Below are 18,927 nucleotides of genomic sequence, written 5' to 3'. Positions count from 1 at the left end.
GTGTAGGTAGAAAAGTTAATTTATGTTTTCTTATGCATATTGAACAAGACATACACAGAGGCTTGCATGTGAAACAGCAGTAGATTCTCACTGAGTAATTACCCAGCAGTAGCCTCCAAAAGTATGGATGCCCTGTATGCATGGCCTGTGAATTCATTGGCTGATAATAAGCTACTTAAGCATACACACAGTTGATGATAAGCCCCTGTGTGGGATGCATCTGTTTATTTAGCATACAGGATTCTGAGTGACACAGATTCTCCCTCCTTGAAGCAAAAGCTGGAAGGAGACTTAAATTGAAGCCTGGGGGGTCATATTTCCCACAAAGGTCTAGTCACAAGATGACATTTTCTTTCAACCTTTATGACATTACAGATAGAAATGCTTGCAAAAGGAAAGTGTGGCAATGCATTGGAAGTTTCCTCAAATATTCTTGTAGAGTCTGAAAAAGAAAAATCACTGTTCCAGAAAATTGTTTTTATGAGGAAGGAAAGATACAGTAGCTGACAGGTGCACATAAAAATCTATTTTAAACAATGGTGTTTATCCATGACATTTTCATTCCCTCACACATATACAGACTCGATTAATCGTGCCTTTCCAAAAAACAAGTCTGACTTCATACATGCAGTTTGCTACATTTTCGGTGTTTAAAAGGATACAAAATACTGCATTTTTCTTTGGTATAAGACTTTTTCTTCCATATTCTCCAAGTGAATAAGTTTTGCTGCATGTCCTATTCAACAACATTTTTTCTGCACTTCTTTCCTGCAGGTTGGTCATTGCTTACAAGAGAGAACAGCAACATAGTCCAGAGATGGCACACCTGGCCCTATAGTAGGTCACATGGGAATTTACTTCAAAGGATCAACAGTATATAGGAGCTCTATGTCTTACTGTAATGCTTAAATAACTTAGCTTGCTTCCAATTTGTTATAAGTGCAAAACCAAATCTTAAAATTGTACTCTTTGTGTTTTCCTTCAAACAGAAGAGATCAGCCCAATCATCTGAAAACCAGGCCTATGCTGTGGAAGTATGACCAGAAAAAAAACAGAGGCTGGACTTATGCAGAAGACACAGATTCTACCCCTGCATCCCCACTCATGCAATTTGCAGGGAACTAAAAGCATGTAACAAACAAAAATCTGTAAAGCCATTTTAGGTCTTTATTTCCAAATGGAAGATACTTTCATTGTTCATGCTACAACTTTCCTACTGTTGACCAATAAGACACTACCTCGTTGTGCAGAGGGCAGCATTTTCTTGGATATTCACTATTCCTGTAATTCCCAGAGACACCGCCTACCAGATCATCTCTTAACCCTTGAAGACCTGCTCATCACAGTATGTACTGAACAGATTTAGGCTGGACCTGTCTTAGATACACAAAAACATCTGCTTTGTTTTTTACGACAGAAATTACCTCTAATCCTAACATGAACTGCAGTATTTTGGCTCTTGCTTCCTGGGGAGGCTGGGTCTTCTGCCTATTCACAAGTTCAAAGCAAAATCTTTGCAGCAGACCTGCACTTAGTGGGCAATTGTCATGGCCCAAAGGAAGGAGGCAAATCTGCATAGGCCTTCTTTTGCTGCAGGACAGAAGGGCTGCAGCTCCCCAGACCGTTTCTCCCTACCCAAACAAGGACACTGACCCTTCACCCAGTCATGGGGAACACCTGAGGCTTCCTGGTAAAGCAGAGCTAATATTTAATAGCAGTAGAAGAAACCAGGCAGAGTTGAGAAGATTTAGCACCACATGACAGTAAAACACAGTGAGCATTCCTGCTGCAAGTCCTGTACTTAGATCTGAAAGGATTAATGCAGCTTAATCTGGTGTACAAAGAACAAATGGGCGCAGGTCAGCCCAAGGCCCAGCTGTTGGTGCTCTTACAGAATTACAAATACAAATAGAGGTTGAAAGGGGCCTCTGGAGATCATGTAATTCCAAGCCCCTGCTACAGCACATTCCCTACAGCAGGTTATACAGGAAAGCGTCCATACAGGTTTTCAGTATCTCTAGACAAGGAGACTCCACTGCCTCTCTAAGCAGCCTGTTCCAGAGCTCTGTCACCCTCAAAGGAAAGGTTTCCCTCCTGCTCAGATGGAACTACCTATGTTCCAGTTTGTTCACACTGTGCCTCGTTCTGTCACTGGGCACTGCTTAAACGCAACCAGTACCATCCACTTGACAGCTTTTAGACATTTGTAAGCGACGGTGATATTCCCTCTCGGTCTTCACCCGGCTGAATCTCAGCTCCAGGCCCCGCGGCTCTCAGGCAGAAAGGACGGCAGAAAGGCTCTCAGGCAGAATCCGTAACACGCAGATCGCACAGCACCGGACGAGCCCCTACAACCACACCCGCCGCCTTCACGCCGCCCCGCGACCTCCCCGTCCTCAACGTTGCTCCTCCGGTGCGACAGGGGGCGCCAGCGCTGCTCTGCTCTCCGAGGAAAGCCCAGCCCCGCAGGAAGAAGGGTGCCATTGGGGCAGCCTGCTGCCGGCCCCGCCTCTTCCCTGATCGCACGGCCGTCGCTGGGCTTCGGTGGGGTGGGGCTGTCCTGTAGCTGTCGGAAGTGGCGGCTGGCAGCGGGTCGAGCTGCTGCCCGTGACGGCCCGCCATGCACCCGCGGCGCCCTGAGGGCTTCGACGGCCTGGGCTACCGCGGGGGCGGCCGGGAGGAGCCGGGCCCGGCCGTCAGGCCTTTCGGCGGAGCCGCGGAGATGGGTCACTGGGTGACCACCCCGCCCGACATCCCCGGCAGCCGCAACCTGCACTGGGGGGAGAAGACTCCGCCGTACGGGGCCGGGACGCCGCTCGGGGCTGCCGGTCTCAACGAGGAGCCTGGCCTCGGGGCGGGCGGGCCCGGCGCCGGTAAGGAAGGGCCCAGCTCAGCAGCGCGGCCCGCTCCTCTGGCCGCCTCTCGTTGACGGGCGAGGGCGGGCAGGCGGCGGCCTGGGCTCGGGCGCTCGCCGCGCGGGTGCGCTGCGCCGGCTTCCCGCCACAGGCCCGGGGCTGCCGAGCTCACGGCCGCTGCTCCGCGCGTGTAGGACCGAGAGCGCCCGCGCGCTGTCTGCGAGTCCTGACTAAGCGACGCGTGTCAGGACTCCCTGTGCCCGTGTAAATGATACCTTGCAGACGTGCTCCGCCTCCTGTGAGGGTAGGAGGTGGCCGCGGGTCGGATGGAGTGTTTTGTTGCTTAGTGTCAGGGTTGCGGACTGTCTTCCGGTCGCTTTAATTGTTTTGCTGAAACGCACGAGGGTGGTTGCTCCAGCTGTGGGAGGGATAACGGCTGTCGTGCATGGCGGTGAAGGAGCGGGAGAATTGGCGGCTGGTTCGAGCCTTTTCCGTTTACTGGTATGCAAAAGTAGAGTACAGGTATGCGAGAGTGGAGACTTTTATAAGCACAGTATCGTTTCATGCCGGGTTGAGGTGAATTGAGAGAAACTTTCTAAATCTAGGCTACTGAGCATAGGCTGCTTTAATTAAAAGATGATCTGTAGCGGTTTATATGTATGTAGGCATCAAAGTTCTGTGAAGAGCTGGTTTGGTTAAAGCTTAGTTTGTTAATGGGTAAATCTTTTTTTCAACCTGCAGTTCTCTGGATTTTTAGGGTTGTCTATGTACAACCCCACTGATGAAAGTGCGGTGAACCACACTGCTTCTTCATAGATATTCTGAATGTACCTTTTCCTGTCCTTTGTACTCCTGGTCGTTACGGTGATTCTACATGTTAAAGAACTGTAAGATAAGGAGTTGCGGTATCACTGAGTCCAACCTCTGCAAGTGAAGAGTGGCTTATTCCTCGTAGGAGAGCTGCTGTGTCTCTGTGAAGCTCCACTGGGACTATCTGTGGTTGCAATCTGCATTCACCTGTAGTTTGAACATTAATTTTCAGTTGTGTTTGTGGTTCTTCTTAAAGCTTTTCTTAAAACTAGTAGTTCCAAAGTGTAAATATGTGGTAACAAACAACAGGTAATTGAACCCACTGTTCTATTTGCAGCTTTAGTGCTTTTTTTAGTAACTACTCTTTTTTAGCAAAGGAGTGGAGTTAGAAAACTGATTTGAAAACCCTTGATGTTGTTTTATTATCTTTTCCAAAGTTTCTCTTTTTACTGTTTTTGGTTTTCAAGTGAATTCTGCCATAAATAGCTAATTTTATACTTCAGAATTGTAAGCTTATCACGAATGAATCATGAATGAAGTTAGCCTCTTTATCTATTAAAAGGTTCAGTTTCATGAACTTCTTGTTCATTTTATCTCCTTTTTTTTTCCCTGTAGTTGTTTTAAATCTTGTTTCTGAAAGTGTGCACAAACTCAAATGAATCCAAAATACATATATTCTTGGGTGAATCATTTTTTTATATCTTCCCTCACTGAATTGCTAAAAACATTGTAGTTTAGGAGCTGTATCTTTTTTTATCAAATACAGCATAAGATAATTTGGAACTGCTTGTTGCTTTTTGGTTGTGTTGGTTTTGTTGTTGTTGTTGTTTTCAAATGGTCTGCTTGGCATTTCTCCCCTCTGTGCTATATAATCTATTTTTATTTCTTTCAGAGCAGTTGAACAGGTTTGCAGGCTTTGGTATTGGCCTTGCGAGGTAAGAATTCTGTATTGCTTTCAAGCAGTTGTGATATAGTAAAGCTGTATTTGTTTTATGGTCCTCGTGTACATCACCTGTGTTATTTTTATGCCTATAGACTTAGACAGTTGAATTGCTTGTTAAACCTGTTTGAAATCCATTTAGGTTTCTGTTACTTAGTTTTTCTCAGAATGACTCCAGGAGCAGTGAATTTGAAACTTCTTCATAGCAATCTGAGAATAGCACAGAAGTTTATTTTCTTCCTTCTATTAACATATTTAAGTAACGTGAATGTGAATGTTTCCTAAGAATATGCAAATATATTCAATATCAATGTATTTGAATCAGTAATGTTAACCTGACTAGTTGGTCAGATTTCATGATTTTGATAATACTAACTACTGATAATATTTGTGGAAGTAGTGGATTTAAAATATTTAATACTGTTTTCAGAACCCAAAATTGTCTGGTCTAGGTATTGTGATAGTATTCCTGCTCAGTCACACTCAGCTGATGAGGTTTTTCTTGGTCACTGTACTGATGGATCTTGTGAAAGGGTGGGAGGTGGCTTTCTTGTCTCAAAAAAAGTAATGAATAAAAAAAAGACTTATTCCTTATGGAATGTGAGATTTGCTTTACCTGCATGTGAAACTTCTAAAAGTGCTTCTCTCTTCAGAAAATTGGAGTTATTTGCCCAGTTAGCTCAGCATAGGAAATTGCATCTTAAGTTTCTTGGGCAGCTGAGGTTCTTTTGGCTTCTGCCAAAAGTGAAACAAAGACTTCCAACTTGGTCTGTTTCTTCCCCTACTATTGTCACCCTTGCTGCCTATCAGAACTTTTAACTGATTTGAGGCAGTTAAAGTGAAAACAAATCAGGGAAGGAGCTGGATGACTTTTGCTGTTTTGGTGAGGCAGGTTGATTTGCCTTGGAGCTGACTCTGCAGGAGCCAGTTAGTCACCTAGAAGTAGTGCCAGCAGTGGACCAGAGAGGGGAGGGATAAAGAAGAGAAAATAGGAGTGACCATTTCTGGCAAGTAATGAGTTGCTTAAATTAGGTCATCTCACCTCATGAAATATTACCTGTCTCCCTCCTTCCACTGCTTCTCTTGCAATGATTCAGCTTGCTCATTGCTCAGCCTTGTTATTAATGTTGGGTGGAAACTGCCAAACATGTTAAGAGTTGTTTAATTTCTTTTCAACCTGATGAAGCTAATGTACTCAGGTGAGAACAGCAAAGTGTGGGGCCATACGGCAGGATGGTATTCATTTTCTTCAGGAGCATAGAGGTGTTAGCATGTCTCAGTAGCCCATTGGAACTATGTATTTCCAGTTAATCAAGCATGATGAAGCTTTTTACATCTTGAGTACTAGGGCTTCTAGGACCTTAAGGTGGGCTTGTGGTTTTGAGGAAGAGCTGATGAATGTTGTACCACTGCTGATATCAGGAATCCTGTAAAAAAACAGCCACGATAAAAAGGTTACTTTTTACTTTCTACAACTCAGTTGGCTATGGAAAAAGGCTGAATAGGTAGCATCTGGAGTGTGAAGAAAGCTTTGCCTTACTGGTAGAAGCAAAATATGAACTAGCTCAATAGCCTGTGAAACTTCAGGCTTAGTTTTTTGTTTTTTGGGGTTTTTTTTTTGTTTATTTGGTTTTTTGTTTTTTTTTTTTTTTTTCCAATTAATACTTGCTTATCCAGAGTAATATCTGTCCTGTTAAAAATCAGTTCCAAATTTTCAAGTAAGTTGGTGTTCACTAACTTACCTAAATATATCCTAAAGGTACCAGTGATGTTACCCAAAATGCTTAGGCAGAGTCTGGAGGCCTTGATTTTCTTATCCTTATATTGGATTTGAACTGCACGCAGACAAGTGTTTTTACCACTTGGATTCTTTCAGTTAACAAGTTTTCAAGTTTTCTATCTGACTGTGGCCAGAAATTTTATGTTAATATTGAGAGATTTTTCCTATCATGGTTTGATTTCAGTGGTTTCTCAGGTGAGGAAGGGGAGCGCTGTTCTGGGGGAGTATGCTTTCCTGTTGAAAAAATGTGTGACTGAAATTCAAAAGTAGCTGTTGACAACAGTCCTGTACCTTTCTAAATAAGATCATGATTAATCCTGCGATAAGCAGAATGAATATAAAATTGGAAAGTAACCCCTCCAGTATCCTACCTTCTGACTTGTTTCCCCATCTTATGGAAAGGGAGGGGTCTAAGAATTTTGGTGCATTGCTTTGCCATATGTATATACAAGGGCTGCTCCAAAAGTAATGCCTCCTATTTTATTATCGTGGCCTGGAACACCAGAGGCGTATGTAGATGGTATGGCAGTGAAAGGTGAACCTTCCTACCAGTATTCCATTATGTTTTGTTCCTGTGTGACAGATTGCAGCAGAGATTTGAGACAATGGTAACTGCCATGGTAACGCACCTTTACTTCATTCATACTTTTGAATTTCACCATGTGGAAAAAAAAATGCACTCATGACATTCATGGACACTTGCTGAATGTTTCAGCCAGACTATAGATATAGTTCATTGAGTGGTATATTTCAACAGTGGTAACAACAGTGTGAAAGACGAGGCATGTTCTGGACTACCATACACAGCTGTCACACCATGAAATGAAGAGCATATCAATTAGCTCATCTGCTAATGATGGTGACTATACTGAAAAATAGCATGTTGTAGCTGGGTATTTGCTATGTCAAATAATGTTACTGGGCTTTATGCATCTGTAGTTTCCATGGAAATAAATAGGTTACTTTTGGAGCAACTTATGTACATATAACCTATGTACATAATTTTCATTATGATTGTATGCATTGGGTGATTTTATACTTGTTAGTTTGTAGTAGCAGCATGCTAGAAGGTAGCCCTTCAGAATGCCTTATTCATTTGCAAGGTAACACATATTTTTTTCAAATACTGATCCAATGCTGTTAACGAGCCTTTTCTCATAAATTTACAGCTGTTTCCAGTGCTTTAAATACGTTTCTCTTTTTTTAAAGCCTATTTACAGAAAATGTGTTGGCCCATCCTTGCATTGTTCTGCGTCGTCAGTGTCAGGTAATATCTTTTCTGTTATCTTTTCAGTCAGTTTTCTATGCTGTGATATTGTTTTTGTCATGTTCTGTAGCGTATAAGGAAATTTCACGATTCTTAAGTAGTATGCATTGTTTTATTTCTATTTGTAGTGTGCATTTTTTCTGTTCTAAAATTTAACCTGAGCATTCTTTTTTGTTTGGATAATGGAAAATAAGTTACGGTAATTGAGATTGTCAACATCTCTGAAACTTTCAAACCCAGGTTACTAACAAGATGTTATGTTTCAAGTATTTTTTTTTCTGTGCTTTTTTGTTGTTTACATTTGCACCATACACACTTAAAAGTTTTGCTTGTTTCTCTGAATTTCACTGAGACTGTATTCATATATTGGTCACTTTAGGTGACCTTTATGGAGATGATGCCTGTTTTGGAAGTGCTTTTTACTTCAGAGTTGTAACTTCTATATGTTTATAAAACTGCAGTCATTTATATTTTTAACAGGTTAATTACCATGCTCGGAATTATCATCTCACTCCATTTACCATTGTCAATATTATGTACAGCATCAATAAGACACAGGTCAGTATTTGGGGTCAGGTTGCATCAGAGCAATGGATGTTACTATGGTACATTTGTATACTGGCATCTTCATTTCTTTATGCAACTGATGGTAAAACATATGGTCATTGTTAGGGGGTGTTTATGGTCACAGAAATTCTTCAAAAAGTAATGATTAATTTTTCTAATGAAGTGTATTATTTAGTAGGGAAAGCTTGTGTGTTTTAGAAAGTAAGAGGCCCTCAAAACTATTTTTTTTTTTTTCAATTAGGATAGTTAAAAAAAAAAAGAAGCTTTATGTGGATAATGAGAGTGACTGTTAAGTGGCTACATCTGAAGTATGAACTTCCAGTTCTACATAGTCTTGTGGGAGGAGAAGGAGTAGAATGGAAAACCTCATACTTAAGTCAGAGAGCAGTAAAAATCGGCATGTCTTAACATCCTGAGCATATTTTGTCCAGTGAAAATGGCATAACATTTATGACACAGAGACCTCTAAGGTTGTGTGATGCAAAGTTCTTTTGAGTTGAGAAGTCATCTGGTTTGATGATCTTGACGTTTAATGATAGAATTGTGACTCTACGCATCTTGGTTTGCTTAGATTTTGTGCAAATGAGTGAAATAGTGAAAATATTTCATGTTGCTTCAATGTAACTGCATATTTCAAAACACAGGGTCCAAGAGCTCTTTGGAAAGGAATGGGCAGCACTTTCATTGTTCAGGGCATAACCCTGGGAACAGAAGGCATCGTCAGTGAATTCACACCTTTACCAAGGTATTGTGTGGATTTTTATTTCTTCTAACAAAATGTTGTCTTTTAAGTGTTAGAAATTTAAATTTTTTTGAGAAATTTGAGTTCAGTCAGACATTGAGTAGATGACTTCAGCACAGTGAGGTTATTTTGGCAAAGATCACCGTGTAATTAAACAGTAAGAGACTTTCTGGAAGCCATGTATGTATGTTTGCCTATTGGTCAACTATATAAATAGCACGGCAAATTGGTTTGGAGTCACCAACCCTGGAGGTATTCAAGAAATACTTAGATGTTGTGTTGGGAGGTGTTGTTTAGTGAGAACTGTTGGTGGTAGGCAGACAGTTGGACTGGATGATCTTTTCCAACCTTGACGATTCTAAGGTTCTATAATCAAAAGTTTGTAAAAGATACTTAATAGTCACAGAGCACACGCTAATGCTGGTGAAGTGATAAAGATGTTTCTTGGATAATATGTTAAGAAAGTGGAAATATGTTTTGAGCTTAATACTGTTTAAGTCTGAATTGACCAAAGGGCTTAAGAATTGTCATTGCATTGAGGGAGCTCAGTGTTCCCATTTTTAACGTACACATGGAAACCTAGTACTTAAAGGACATGGTTTTAAATTGGAGAAGAGATTTGGCAAGAATGAATGTCGCCTGTGCGTATTACCCCATGCAGTTTTTTACTGGACACTTCAGTAGTAGTGTGTACCTGAGCCATTGCATGGACATGGAGGTTACTGCTTTTGGCAACAGTGCCACCCATAAATGGGGTTAAATAATTTTATAAAGAACAAAGGATGCAGTGAAACGTCTTCAGTTCTGTATTGCAACATTCCCCCATTATGGGAAAGGGGCTTGGAAATGCAGTTAATATTTAATGCATGTTAACATGGCAAGTTGAATGTTGTTCTGTACTAGACAAACTCATTCTGTATTTCACCGAATCATTGAAGTTGGAAAAGACCTCTGAGGTCATCAGGTCCAACTGAATGAGAACTGAAGCTGAACTTAGTTTTTAAAATTCGTCTATTTCTGACATTTGAGGTAGAAATTTCATTACATTGTAGGTATTTACCAAATTATGGCTGTTGAATGTCATATTGAGCTTGTGTGAGAGTCAAGCGGGCTGTAGTTAACTTAGTATTCATATCTTGAAATGTGTAACTAGAAAATTCTAACTTAAGGGTGACTTAAAAAAAAAAAATCCCTTAATATACAGCACATGAGTTTTATTTTAATAAAATTATTTTATTGAGCTATGTTAGAGACCAGTCTTCTCTGACTCTGTCAGAATATCTTGTCAGTTTTTAGGAAAGAAACAGATGGACAAAAGTAACTTCAAGAAATAGAAAGAATGTAACTAATTCAAAATACAATAAAGAATGTATTTTGGTAAAGAAAGGCTGATATGCTGAAATTTCCACTACTTTCTGAAAGCGACTTTCAGAGACTTACTAATAATTAAAAGTTTTTCTAAGCTACCTACTAGGCTGAATAACTTTTAAAAGGTTAACTACAATGTATTAACTGCACATGTGACAGAGGAATTTCCTATAGAGGAGAGATGCATCTCTAGACTAACAGTAGAATGCCAGTGTGAAAAAAGGAAGTTGATACCCATGAAATAAATGCTTGAGAGTAACTGTTCTTATGCATAGTACAGTAAATCCTGCTTTACTTTTTAGAGAGCTTTCACATAAATGGAACCTCAAACAGATAGGTGGACACCTTCTACTCAAAGGGTAAATATGGCATTTGTTATTATTATTTAGGCATCAATAATAAAGCTAGTAAATGTATAGCAGTATAATCTGCAAGTGTTCTTTCTTGATAGGATGTTATGGTAATTCTCAAATTCTGATTTATTTTTTAAAAATGTTGGTTGTGTGTGTCAGTTTCAGAAATTTTCTCTTTCTGGATCCCCGTGTCTTTATGGAGACAGAATAATTTAAAATAATGGTTTCTTCTTTCACTAGATTTTAATATCTGAGACGTGAATTGATCTATCATGTGAGAGTAGAATTTGAGAGAAGTTCTGAACATCTTGACTTGTTAATGTGTGTTTCAATATTTGAGTTGCTGTTTTGCCTTGTGCATGATTTGGTAGATAACTGCATTGTTTTCATGTGCATATGTGACTAAAATGGTAATGTCATCATGACTATAATTGTCATTTGGTTGATTTCTACAGGTTAACACATGTGATAGCAATGCCTTTCTATTCTGCAAGCCTGATTGAAACTGTACAGGTAATTTACATATATCATTTGGAAGGTACAATTATTTTGTTTATAAATTAGATTACTTAGAGAAGTGAATCTTTGGATTTGCATTCAGATTTGTTGCAGTAGTTGTATTGTTTTTGCTTGAGGCTGTATGTTTTATTATATCAGATGGTATATTTATTATACCAGGTAGGAAGTATTTATTATGATAGTTATTTTGGTTGTGCTGTCTTAAGTGGAAATCTAGTATGATAAAGCACACTTAGATGCAGTGTTCCAACAGTCTGTATTATGGAAGAGCAGATTACATTTATGCAATCTAGAAGACATATTCTAAACAAGTCTTTTCTGTATAAAAGTTTTTGAAAGGTCTGCTAGGCAGGTTACTGATATGACCTCTGACCCTTTCACTATAGTGATTTCAGAGCTTCTCTAGTAGTTCGACTTTGTTTGGTCAAAATACCAAGGAGTGCTTTTCCTTTAAAATTTTTGTCTAGTTCTTCTTTAGTCATCATAACAAATTTCAGGATAGTCTGAACATGTTGCTTAGGATACTTGTCTGTAAGAGTACAGAGTAAACCATAATACTTGTATTTCAGTGAATTGTTGCATTCCTTTCTTCACAAAGTGTCAAAGCTTAACAACAGTACAGGGTAATTCTTCTGGATATTTCCATGTAATTAGTTGCTTTTACCATGAAAGTATCTTTTTGCTGCTGATGGCGCTCTTACCAGTAAAGTGAGCTCTTGTGGAGGTGATGCAGGTTAGTCATTCATGTCATTCAGTCATCAAACTAATCACTTTCATTCAGGCAAGTTCGTAACTACTAAGATAGATAATAGATCCAACTTTTTAAACCTATAGTTCAGCTATTGCTGGGTGTCAGTAAGATGTTTTCTGTGGAGAAGAGGCAAAAAAAGGTTGATTTTTCTATCTTCTTATCATTCTTTGAGAATGTGTTTACATACTGAAAGGCCACTCTCGGGTTTCCCTGGAGCCTTCTCCAGGCTGAACAGCTCCAGCTCTCTCAGCTTGTCCTTGTAGTGAGGTGTTCCATCCCTTAGATCATTTTTTTGGCCATTCTCTGGACACACTTTAATTCGTCCACATCTCTCCTGTACTGAGGGCTGCACATTTGGGTGCAGTACTCCAGGTGAGGTCTCTCCAGTGCAAACTTAAGTGGAAAGATCCGTATCCCTTGTCCTCCTGGCCACACTTTCCTTCCTTGCAGCCCAAGATACAACTGGCTTTCTGGGTTGCTAGGGCACTTCGCTAGCTCGTGTTCAGCTGGCCACAAAGAGGTCCCCCAAAGTCTTTTTTGGCAGGACTATGCTCACTCCTTCTCTGATAAATGGAAAAGGAGCACTAGAACAACTGACGTGGAGAAGGCAGAGATACTCCACAATTCTTTGCATCAGTCTCCACAGACAGGCTTTGCATGCCTCTCACATCCTTGAATGTGTAGGCAGGGAGAGCAAAATCCTCTCACTTTAAGAGAATCATAGAATTGCTCAGGTTGGAAAAGACCTTCAAGATCATCAAGTTCAACCACAACCTAAGATACTACCCTAACTCTAACAACCCTCCGCTAAATCATGTCACTGAAAGAGAGAAAGGAAGTCTCAGGAAACTCTAGGATGAGTAGCCTCATATCTGTGGCTGGAAAGATCATAGAACAGCTCCTCCTGGAAGCTGTGTTAAGACACGTGAGACAAGGAGATGATCTGAGGTAGCCACCATGGCTCTGGATAGAAGAACTATATGGTCTGACAGGAATTGGAAAAGGGACATTGGTTTTAAACAGAAAAGGGAAGTTTAGATTATTTGGTAGAGAGGATTTCTTTACTTGGGGAGTGAGGAAGCTCTGAAGCAGCTTGCCTGGAGAACCTGAGGATTCCCTGTCCTCGGAGATGTTCCAAGCCAAGTTGGTTGCAGCACTTGGTGGCCTGATCTAGCAGGTGGCAGCCCTGCTCATGATCATGATGCTGGGACTCAGTGGTCTGTAAGGTTCCTTCCAGAACAAGCCGTTCTGTGATGATTCTATGCTTATTAACAAGGCAGAAACAAGCAAAAGGCCAAAACAGTATTTCCTACAACCTTGTAAACAAGTGATCATCTATGTAAAATTTTGTACATGAAAGTAATCCTACTGAGATCTTAACAGAATTTTAGGCTCAGTTCAACTGTGTTTAAGTATTTTCCTGAATAAATGTATCTGTACTGTATTAAATGTATTATCCAGTTCTTGGAAACATAATAATTGACTTTCTAACGAGAAATGCGAAAGTTAGTATTAGCATTTGTCACTTATTTATGCAGTATCCATATCTGCAGTGGACAGCTTGTAACAATTTTACGTTATTCATGTGCTGAAAGAGGACAAGTACAAATTACAAGATATAGAGATTAAAGACTGTTGGATTTCTTTTACCAAAAGTTTTATGTTAACTTTGATAAACCATACCATTAACAGTTAGAAATGCTTCATTGAAATAGCTTTAAGAGTTAGGCTGTAGTTGCTAGAGCTTTTGTCTCTTGCATTTCAAGCCAGTAGGTGGCATGTTTGAAGTGATAATAGCAATATGAAGGAGATCTTCAGAGTTCGTAACATGTTATGTATTTATAAAGACTGGATCAAAAAAATATTTTGAAGTATTCAAATTAGTTTCTCTTTTTGGCAGACCCTGTGATATGCTGATAGTTGTATTTCTTTGCAAGTGATACACATAACTGTAATGTAGATCAAATCACTTTTTAAAAAAAAATAAAAAAGCAAATTTACTTGAATCTATTAAGTATAGAAGAACGTGAAATATCAGTATAGCCGCTTAGACATAATGGCGTGCAAATACGTGTTTATCTTAAGATAAAATTCAGCAGAGGTAGGTGTCAGTGTGGTACTGAAATGGCACAAGTCTTAACTAATCCGCTGTGCTTGTAGAGTGAAATCATTCGAGACAATCCTGGCATTCTGGACTGTGTTAAAGAAGGAATCGGCAGAGTTGTAGGCATGGGAGTACCCCACAGCAAGCGCCTCCTTCCTCTAATGGTCTTGATTTTTCCAACTGCTCTACATGGAGTTCTTCACTACGTCATCAGTTCCGTCGTCCAGAAGCTTGTTTTGCTTTTTCTGAAAAGAGAGAATTCCCACAGCCTGCCAACAGAGAGCTCCACTTCTGTGCAGAGCATGCTGGATGCGTATTTTCCAGAACTCATTGCTAGCTTTGCCGCTAGCCTTTGTGCTGATGTCATGCTTTACCCACTGGAAACAGTTTTACACCGCCTTCATATTCAAGGGACGCGCACGATAATTGACAATACAGACCTTGGCTATGAAGTGCTTCCGATCAATACTCAATATGAGGGAGTGAGAGACTGCATTAATACTATAAAACGTGAAGAAGGAATGCTAGGTTTTTATAAGGGATTTGGAGCTGTTGTAGTGCAGTATACCTTGCATGTCGCTGTTTTACAGCTCACCAAAATCATTTATTCAACACTGCTTCAAAATGTTTCCTAATCTGTTCAGGTGTGGATTTAGCATTGTGGATATGATACAGTTGTACCATATTGTTAAAAATTAAGTCGAAAATGAAGTTGAAAGAATCTACTCTGTGGATTCTCCCTACATAGTAAAGCTTGTTTTAAAAATGCAAGCTTCTGAGTATAATTTGAAAGTATAGTTTTAAATTGAAAAGGAGAAATCAATTAAGTATAATATGCAGTCATGCACAAGGGGATCAGATTTCAGATATGGCTGCAATGATTTACTTACCAGTTAGCTGAACTAAGGAACGGGTATGAGTTTATAATCTCTGCTATAGAAACATCACACCTGATAATCTGGACTGCTAGGCAGTTTGCAGAACTTTTTTTTCATAAGTTGTAAGAACTTTGAAGTGAGAGATGACTTTACTGGTCTTTTTAAAGTGTTTTCATCTTCACTTTTAATGGGCCTGTGAGTAAAAGTAACTTAAATAGACACAAATCACTGAAATTACAGGTATGTAGACATCTTATTTTGCTGCAGTGTAGCAGAAGATGAATCTTTTGCTTCATACAACAATAACAAAAACTTCTTTGGGGATAAAATTTCACAGAATGTAATATGTAGCTGTCTTATAGTTTGTTCACAAAGCTTACAGTACTAAAGCGTGTGAATAAAGCAAATTAGAAACCAGTGTGTGCATGTGTAAGAGCCATTCTTAGTCAACTTTCCGCTGGTAACTTCAGTTAAGTTTCATTCTGCTACTTGATCTAACAGAATAAGCTTGCAAATGTATTGAGTGTCAATGTTCAAAATACACTGAAAGCATAAGAGATTAACTGGCTATTTTTAGAGTTCCTTTTGTTAGATTGGACGAGTATATACAAAATTGCCTACTTAAAGTTTAGCACCGATGTCCTTTGCTGAAGATCTCTGCTGCATTAGATATTTCTGTGAAGCAGAACAAAGTCTGTTCATGTGCAAGTAACTACTGAAATGTAACATTTTTCCCTCTTCCCCCATTAAATCAAAGCTGTTGGTCTGGAAATTAATTTTTGTCACCCAAAATAAATTATTCCTTTGTTTCATCAATAAATATGATGAAGTTTTGGGGGAGGGCGGGGTAACAGCGGGATGGTTTTAGCAAATACAGCAAGCACTGTATTTGGAGAGTCACTTCTAAATTACGTGAAAGGTTAATAACCTTCTTCAGACTTTCTTGTGGCAAGTCTTTGAATGCTGTAAATTGATGTTCACTTAATCTTTAAGCATTGTATAGTGTTTGTTGTTATGGAAAATAGTCATGGCTAAATAATGAAGTGTTGCTATTCGTAAGCTCTTGAAATCAGTTGCAAGTCTGCATTATTGTTACAGGAACTTTCATGTCTTTTAAATACATAAGTGCTGAAGTGGAAAGTGCAGTGAAGTTGGGAACTGGTTTCATTTTGAGGTATTGTTAACTGGAAATCTAGTGTATAGAATGGAAGCAATCAAATAAAATGAGAATTCACTAAATATTTTGAAGTAATTCACTGGAGAGGCAGACAAAGGAGTACTGATTTGTATGTTACATTTTATTGTATATACACTCTAGTGACTGTTGTAAATTGCTCAAATTTCCAAAGTGCAATTATATGTTGAACTAGAACTACATGCTAGAGCATGGGTAAAACACTCTAATTTTAGGGTTTTTTGTTTTTTGTTGTTGTTGTTCAACGTTTTTTAAGTTTCTGTGAATATGAAGAGTGAACCATATCAGAGAATCGTCCAGTTTGGGAAGACAGGTCTAGTCCAGGTTCCTGCCCTGTGACTAAGGTCATGTTGGAGACCAGCACTGCAGATCAGTCTATGACATTGGACCAAAATGTTTTTCTAGGAACAGAAGGACATTTTGTCATATAAAGGCATGCCTTCCATTTTGTGTATTCTCACAGAAGAAAGATAGAACTGTTCTGAACACTCATGGTGTATTGTGCTAAAACATTAACTTGTATCGAAGTATCAAACGTGCTCTCATTGCCAAGAATTACAGTTCTACTTCACTCTGCCAGAAAAGGGTGTAGCATTAAGGAGAATGAGAAGGTGCTGTCTACTTTCTGCGACTGTTCTGTAGTGGCAAAGTAGTTTGCTTCAGGCTGTTAATTTTGGTCTTCATCCCATCAATTACAATTAATATATTTTGATTCTTAATGTGCATGTGCTTTACCTTCCAAAAAAAACTAATTCATTGCTTTATCTGAAGTTGAATTCTTACCCATGCAAAAAATGTGGATGATCTTTTTAACGTTTTTATTACAGTATTGTAAATATTTCCATTTTCATTTTCATCTTAAATCCAGGTTTAAGAGAAGAGGTACATAGTTGTTTATCTCAAATGTGTAAGCAGTCAGTGGTTTTAGCATAGGGCGTTACTGCAAAGTATAAAATATTGTTATAGTAAGTGAGTTCACGTTTTTGGAATATGAAAGAACAGTCCATTCTCTTCATACTGATACAAACTCAATTACTTTCTTATATGTTTTTTTCATTTTTTTCAGTGCTGATTTCAAGGCAGTGAATATTTCTGAAGTATGACTCAATGTAGTGTTCCCACTCAGATTTGGCTTCTTACCGACATATACATTGTAAAGAGCAAGCTTTGATGTGAGGTAGCTGATGATAGATAAGGCAAGAAACTTTCAGAGGTTACACCACCTGGAAACCATCTCAATTATCTGCCTGTGTTGTTTCACAAGACTGCCTTTCAAATCAGATGCATCTTTTGGCTGTGTTAGAACAGAGCTTTCAGGTCTTATCATAGAAGGGTTTGGGTTGGAACGGAACTTTAAGATAATCTAGTTCCAATTCCCCTGTTAGGGGGGCAGTATTGATACAAGTGCTACAAGTCATGATGAAGTACTGTAGTCTTCAGCAAGATTTCAAATTCATTCCTTTTACCAGATCTACTCTGTTGCGCGAGCGAACCCAGAGCTGGATCAAATCTATTCTACTTGAGCTGTGGAGCGTATTTTATGGATTTATTCAGAGCTATCAAATTACATACTTCTTTCAGCTCTTGTGGATCTAGCATCAGCTTAATATTAGTACAAGACAAAATTTGAGCTGCTGCACTTATTGCTGCTTGTTCTACCTGAGCCGGTCCTTTTGGCTGTCACAGTCTTATTCACAGTCTTTCAGCTACTACATGATGACATAAATCAGGCTTGTCTTTACATCAATATGCAATTTCTTAGTTGCTATATATATATTTCTTGGTTGATTGTTGTTGGTATAATTAGGGGCTGGAGTGGTCCAAATATTTACCTTTTAATGAGCTCCAAGGAGGAGAGCTCACATAACAATTTTGTGGACTAAATGGTTTTTGATGGAAGTCCGGAGAGTGGCATGTAATGGCAGCATTTCCTCTCCTATGTGGGAAAAGGTGGTGATAACAAACTGAGTAAAACCATTTCTCTGGATTGTTTTAAAAGATAAAATGCAAACCTGCAGCAGGGGTAGAACATAAAATCTCTGTTTAATAAAAAACTGATGTCATCTGTTTTAAAAGCAAATCTAGTTCTAAAGAGGTGAGTAGAGCTTTGTATTTTCAGTCTTTACATCATCAAAAAGCTGTTGACTTTTTATACCAGTCTCTGCAGTTTGGCAGAGCAAAATTGGAGGGTGGGGAAGAAATGCTGAAAATTATATGTTGAAATAGCCCAAAAGTGCTGATTTAAAACAGTAGAAAAATGATTGCAGGTTCACCAAATTAATGAAACCAAAGTACAACAGTCTGGAATCTGTACATCTCTTAAGTTTTAAGTTAGAATCACAAAGCATTTAAGTCTACCATGCATTACTTTCCCTGGTGCAGCTGCTTCAGCATTTTCAATATGAAACATAGATTTGCGTTTTCTTCTCCAACCAAGACAACCTTTCAAAGAATGTAAATAATACAGCAATATGCATGTTTAATACTGCAATTATGTCCTTTTTTTTTTTTTTTTTTTAATTCAGAATCTTAATTGGCTGCGTTATACTTACTGCCTCTGGCAATTTGATCTGGGTGAGATGTTGTATCGGTTTCTTCTTGGAGAAGCAGAGGAGTATAACCTGGCCTGTTAATGTAATAAAATTAAAATTAAAAAAGGTTGTTTAGCTGTTATCTCAAGTTCAAAGTCTTGCTCCTATTTAAGTTTCTCATTACAGTAATTCCCGGTCATATTGGGGAAGTATTTCTCTTTTCTCTCATCTTTGCTCAAACAATTCTTGTAGACAACTGTTCTTAAA

General features: G+C 39.1%; 1 protein-coding gene across 1 annotated transcript; it reads left to right on the top strand.

Moving 5' to 3' along the window:
• Positions 1 to 2,528: 2,528 nt before the first annotated feature.
• On the top strand, positions 2,529 to 15,710 carry SLC25A46 (solute carrier family 25 member 46). Its single transcript, XM_052701032.1, has 8 exons — positions 2,529 to 2,873; positions 4,558 to 4,600; positions 7,595 to 7,652; positions 8,133 to 8,210; positions 8,864 to 8,964; positions 10,632 to 10,688; positions 11,138 to 11,195; positions 14,113 to 15,710. Exons 1-8 carry the CDS (start codon positions 2,621 to 2,623, stop codon positions 14,689 to 14,691), a joined length of 1,227 nt encoding a protein of 408 aa, XP_052556992.1. The 5' UTR covers positions 2,529 to 2,620; the 3' UTR covers positions 14,692 to 15,710.
• The last annotated feature ends 3,217 nt before the right edge of the window (positions 15,711 to 18,927 follow it).

This window comes from Tympanuchus pallidicinctus, unplaced genomic scaffold (assembly GCF_026119805.1).
Source record: "Tympanuchus pallidicinctus isolate F22 unplaced genomic scaffold, pur_lepc_1.0 scaffold4, whole genome shotgun sequence".
NCBI lineage: Eukaryota > Metazoa > Chordata > Aves > Galliformes > Phasianidae > Tympanuchus > Tympanuchus pallidicinctus.
This window is presented reverse-complemented; position numbering and strand designations above follow the sequence as displayed.

Bases quoted from the DNA above. Each gene is read 5' to 3' on its own strand.
- SLC25A46 (XM_052701032.1), top strand. From the start codon at position 2,621: ATGCACCCGCGGCGCCCTGAGGGCTTCGACGGCCTGGGCTACCGCGGG. The intron at 7,653-8,132 runs GTAATATCTTTT...TATTTTTAACAG, and splicing joins TTCTGCGTCGTCAGTGTCAG to GTTAATTACCATGCTCGGAA. The intron at 11,196-14,112 runs GTAATTTACATA...CTGTGCTTGTAG, and splicing joins GCCTGATTGAAACTGTACAG to AGTGAAATCATTCGAGACAA.